General features: G+C 36.8%; 1 protein-coding gene across 1 annotated transcript; it reads right to left on the reverse strand.

Moving 5' to 3' along the window:
* Nucleotides 1-770: 770 nt before the first annotated feature.
* Nucleotides 771-2,322, reverse strand: LOC107473053 (hydroquinone glucosyltransferase-like). The gene has a single exon (XM_016092578.3). The coding sequence runs from the start codon at nt 2,320-2,322 to the stop codon at nt 883-885; it is 1,440 nt and encodes a 479-aa protein (XP_015948064.1). The 3' UTR covers nt 771-882.
* Between the last annotated feature and the right edge of the window lie 1,482 nt (nt 2,323-3,804).

A 3,804-nucleotide genomic window follows, 5' to 3' on the forward strand; every position in this document is an offset into this window, starting at 1 on the left:
ACAAAAGAAAAGGTTATGAACTAATGTTTGTTTGGTACCCCAGCTCAAGACGTAAAAAACTAATCTAGAACAGATTTAAATTCTATATAAAAATTTGTTGTTAGTCTTAGTCCCCTAATATTTATTTAAACAGATAAATAAATTAGTGCTCGACTAACTTATATATATGTTTATTGGTGATGAATAGGGGTGGCAAGCGGGATTCAAAATATAAGTATAAATATTCTCTCCAAAGCAAAATAAACATAATCCAAAACATAATTATAAATATTGTCTCCAAAATAACATAAACATAATTCAAAACACTCAATTTTTATCTTCATACTCTTGTAAGTTAGGTTGGGGGAAGTTAGGTTTTAGGAAAAAATTGCAAAAATACCCCCTCACTAAAAAAAACCTTAGCCCGGCGGAGAAGCCCGCCCCGCCCCGCCAAAGCCCGCCAAAACCCGCGGTTTAAGCGGTGCGGGTTAGGCGGGCTTTTGCTATTTGGCGGTCCCGATTTTTCAGCCCAGCCCACCTTTTTTGGCGGGTTACGCGGGCCGACCCGGCGGATTTAGGCCCGTTTGCCACCCCTAGTGATGAACCAATGTTAGATGACAAGATGATAAGTTTATTTTCATGTTAGTTTTGAGCGAAACATTAAGATTAATTATCCATAAATGATTAATTATATTCACATGTACCTAATAATAATTACTCTATATATACCACTGTACCCCACCAATCAATTTTAATCATATTCGATTAAGAAAATATATCTTGTGTGTACATAAAGCATAAAATGAATACCTTACAATTTTATATAACTGAAGACAACACAAAGTAATAATGGGATATGGACATTTGAATTGAGCTAATTAAATTAATTATACAATAATTATCTTAGACCTTCTTCCACTTGAGAGCCAACTCTTCAATTTGTTTAGTTGAAGACCCATTTTCCCCAACAACTTCAATAGCTGCCTCTTTAAGTTCTTTCATTCTATAACGAAGTTTCTTCCCTTCTTCTCCTTCCATTAACCTCTTCACAACACTACCAATCTCTTCTCTTTCTACCAAACCATCTTCACCAATCTCTGGCCTTAACCCTACCTTCATATCTCTAGTGATCAAAACGGCATTCATTTTTTGCTCGGCATATAGTGGCCATGCAATTAAGGGTACCCCATTAACCACACTCTCAAGAATAGAATTCCAACCACAATGAGTTAAAAATCCACCAATGGATTCATGGGCCAAGACTTGGGCCTGTGGGGCCCAATTTGGCACCACTAGTCCCTTCCTTTTAGTTCTTTCTACAAATCCTTTAGGTAGAAAGTTCAAAGGATCATTAAGGATATTATTCACATTGAAAAAAGACCCACTAGAATCCTTGTCATTAGGGTTTTTGATAACCCATAAAAACCTTTGTTCACTCATCTCTAACCCTAGTGCCAGCTCATCAATTTGAGCACTGGATAAGGTTCCACCACTTCCAAAACACACAAATAAGACACTGCCACGTGGCTGTTCATTTAACCACCTTAGACATGCATTATCATTATTGTTCCCATGCATCTTGGTTTGATCATTAACCATATTAACTAACGGTCCAACCGGATAAACCGGAGGCCTACCCGGTTTAACCTTTTGCAATTCCTTGATGGTACCCGGTTCAAGGTCAAGAAAACTATTCTCAATGATTCCTTGAGCCAACTTAAACCGCTTAGCATGTTGAATGATCACATTGAGAATTTCATCATCTTTAAGCCCATCAGCTAGGTCTTTTATATGAATTGGGACACAACCCGGGATTTGAACCAGTTCGGTTGAGCCATTAGATTCACATTGAGTTGCTTTCCATTGTGGAAGGTGGAAGAAGAAGGACAAGAACATGGAAGTGGAAGTGAAGAAGATATAAGAGGGTATGTTGAATTCGGATGCTATGTCAAATGCTTCAGTGCCAAAGAGATCAACGACAAAGGCAGTGACACGGTGGCGGCTGGAGGAGGTGATGGAGTGTAGGGTTTGGCGAATAGAAGGGAGAGATTGATGGATGGTGTGTGAGATGAGAAGCTCAATTTTGGTGGTAGATGGGAGGCCAGAAAGTGGCACCGGCCGGAGAAAGATGTGGTTGATGTGGCGGAGCATGGTGGTTTCCGCCTCTGTAGGAGGATTATTACTGGGGATAATAATAGTTACCCCTATATCGTAATTTTTAGTGAGTTTTTTGGAGAACTCAATCATTGGAATGAGGTGACCCTTGCCGGGACTTGGCATCATGAATACTAAAGGGATAAGACTTTGTTGTTGTTGTTTTCGTTGTTTAACATGGTATTCCATTATAACAAATGATGGTTGATTTTATTTCTATGTAGCAACAATGTATGTTTAAGGTGGAGATGATGGTGTGTGTTGTTTTGATGGGAATTGAGAGGGTTTTATAGACGGTTAATAAGGCTATAATATTATTTATGGGACCGGATGAATAGGTCACGCACGTTCAATTTTAATTATTGCATGAATTTGCATGAGAAAAGTACAAGTCTCACATGCATGAAATAAGTAATGCTTAAAATATTACTTAAATAAGTTTTTAATTTTTATAAAATATTTATGTTTTGGTTTTGATTTTTGTAATTCTTTTTGGTTTTGTTCTAATAAAATTTACAAGTTTTTATTTAGTCACTACCGTTAGTTTATTTTATTAATAAGTGTTGTCTTAGCAGGTTAATTGATGATGTGACAAGCTGAAATACTAACGTGACAAAAGATGCTGCAAACATTTAACTTGTTACGGCAGCATTTAACGAAACTAACTCTAGGGATTAAAACCAAGTCTTTTTAAATATTATTAATTAACTAAAACCAAAGAAAATTTTAAAAGGATCAAACAAAAAAATAGATACTTTTTATTATATGTCTTATATTTCTTAAGAATAAAGTTTTTAATTTAGAGAGTTTATAAGTGTGAGATATTTCTCATTCCATGAGTTAGTTTTTAGGATTAAGGTAAACTCACTCAATCTCAATTCTAATATTGTATGAGAGTCTATCCAATTTAATATTATCGGATTATCACTATTAGAAAAATTACTTTTAGCGGTTATTTATTTTATTTTTAGTGACAATAAAAATAATCGCTAATATATTTACCGACAATTAGACATTACCCATCTTATACTTTTACTACAACACAGGTGGAGGATTGTGGTGACTATTCAGCGTCGGTTTATGTAACCACCGCCAAATCGAAAGATTGCATCGGTTCGGTCGGCAATTTCATCGTGTGTAGCAAAATCTGGTAAATTAACAGCGGTTTTGCAGCTAATCACGACTAAAAGACAATTTTAATTTGGTACCTTCCAATTATTCTCCCTCTACCTATTTGAACCTCTCTCAAACACCCGTCTCTCTCACAAGTCCTCTTTCTCTAACAAACCCTTACCAATCTGTCGCCTCTCATTGCACTATCATCATCATCACTCAACGTGACACCGTCGTCACCTGGTTATGAAAACTGGACTAGACTGGCTGAATGAACCGATTCAACTGTGAACCAACAACACAGACAGTTTGATTTGCTTTGTAAAACTGCTACCCTCAAAATCTAACATGACATGCTGAATTGGACGAGAGCTGGCCAGTCGGACTGGATAAAAAACCGACCGGTTCTTCCAAAACAATGTTGTTTCATTCATATTAAAAAAAAAGAAATCATTTAATTGCAGTAGTGAGCTAAGACCCTTATCCCCCTTCACTAGAACTCAAAACCAAGGTCTGAGAACCCTAGCCTCTCTTCGACAGTCCGTTTGTCCGTCGAAC

This window comes from Arachis duranensis, chromosome 2 (genome assembly GCF_000817695.3).
Source record: "Arachis duranensis cultivar V14167 chromosome 2, aradu.V14167.gnm2.J7QH, whole genome shotgun sequence".
Taxonomy (NCBI): Eukaryota; Viridiplantae; Streptophyta; class Magnoliopsida; order Fabales; family Fabaceae; genus Arachis; species Arachis duranensis.

Excerpts from the sequence above, each read along its gene's own strand:
- LOC107473053 (XM_016092578.3), bottom strand. The coding sequence starts at position 2,322 with ATGGAATACCATGTTAAACAACGAAAACAACAACAACAAAGTCTTATC.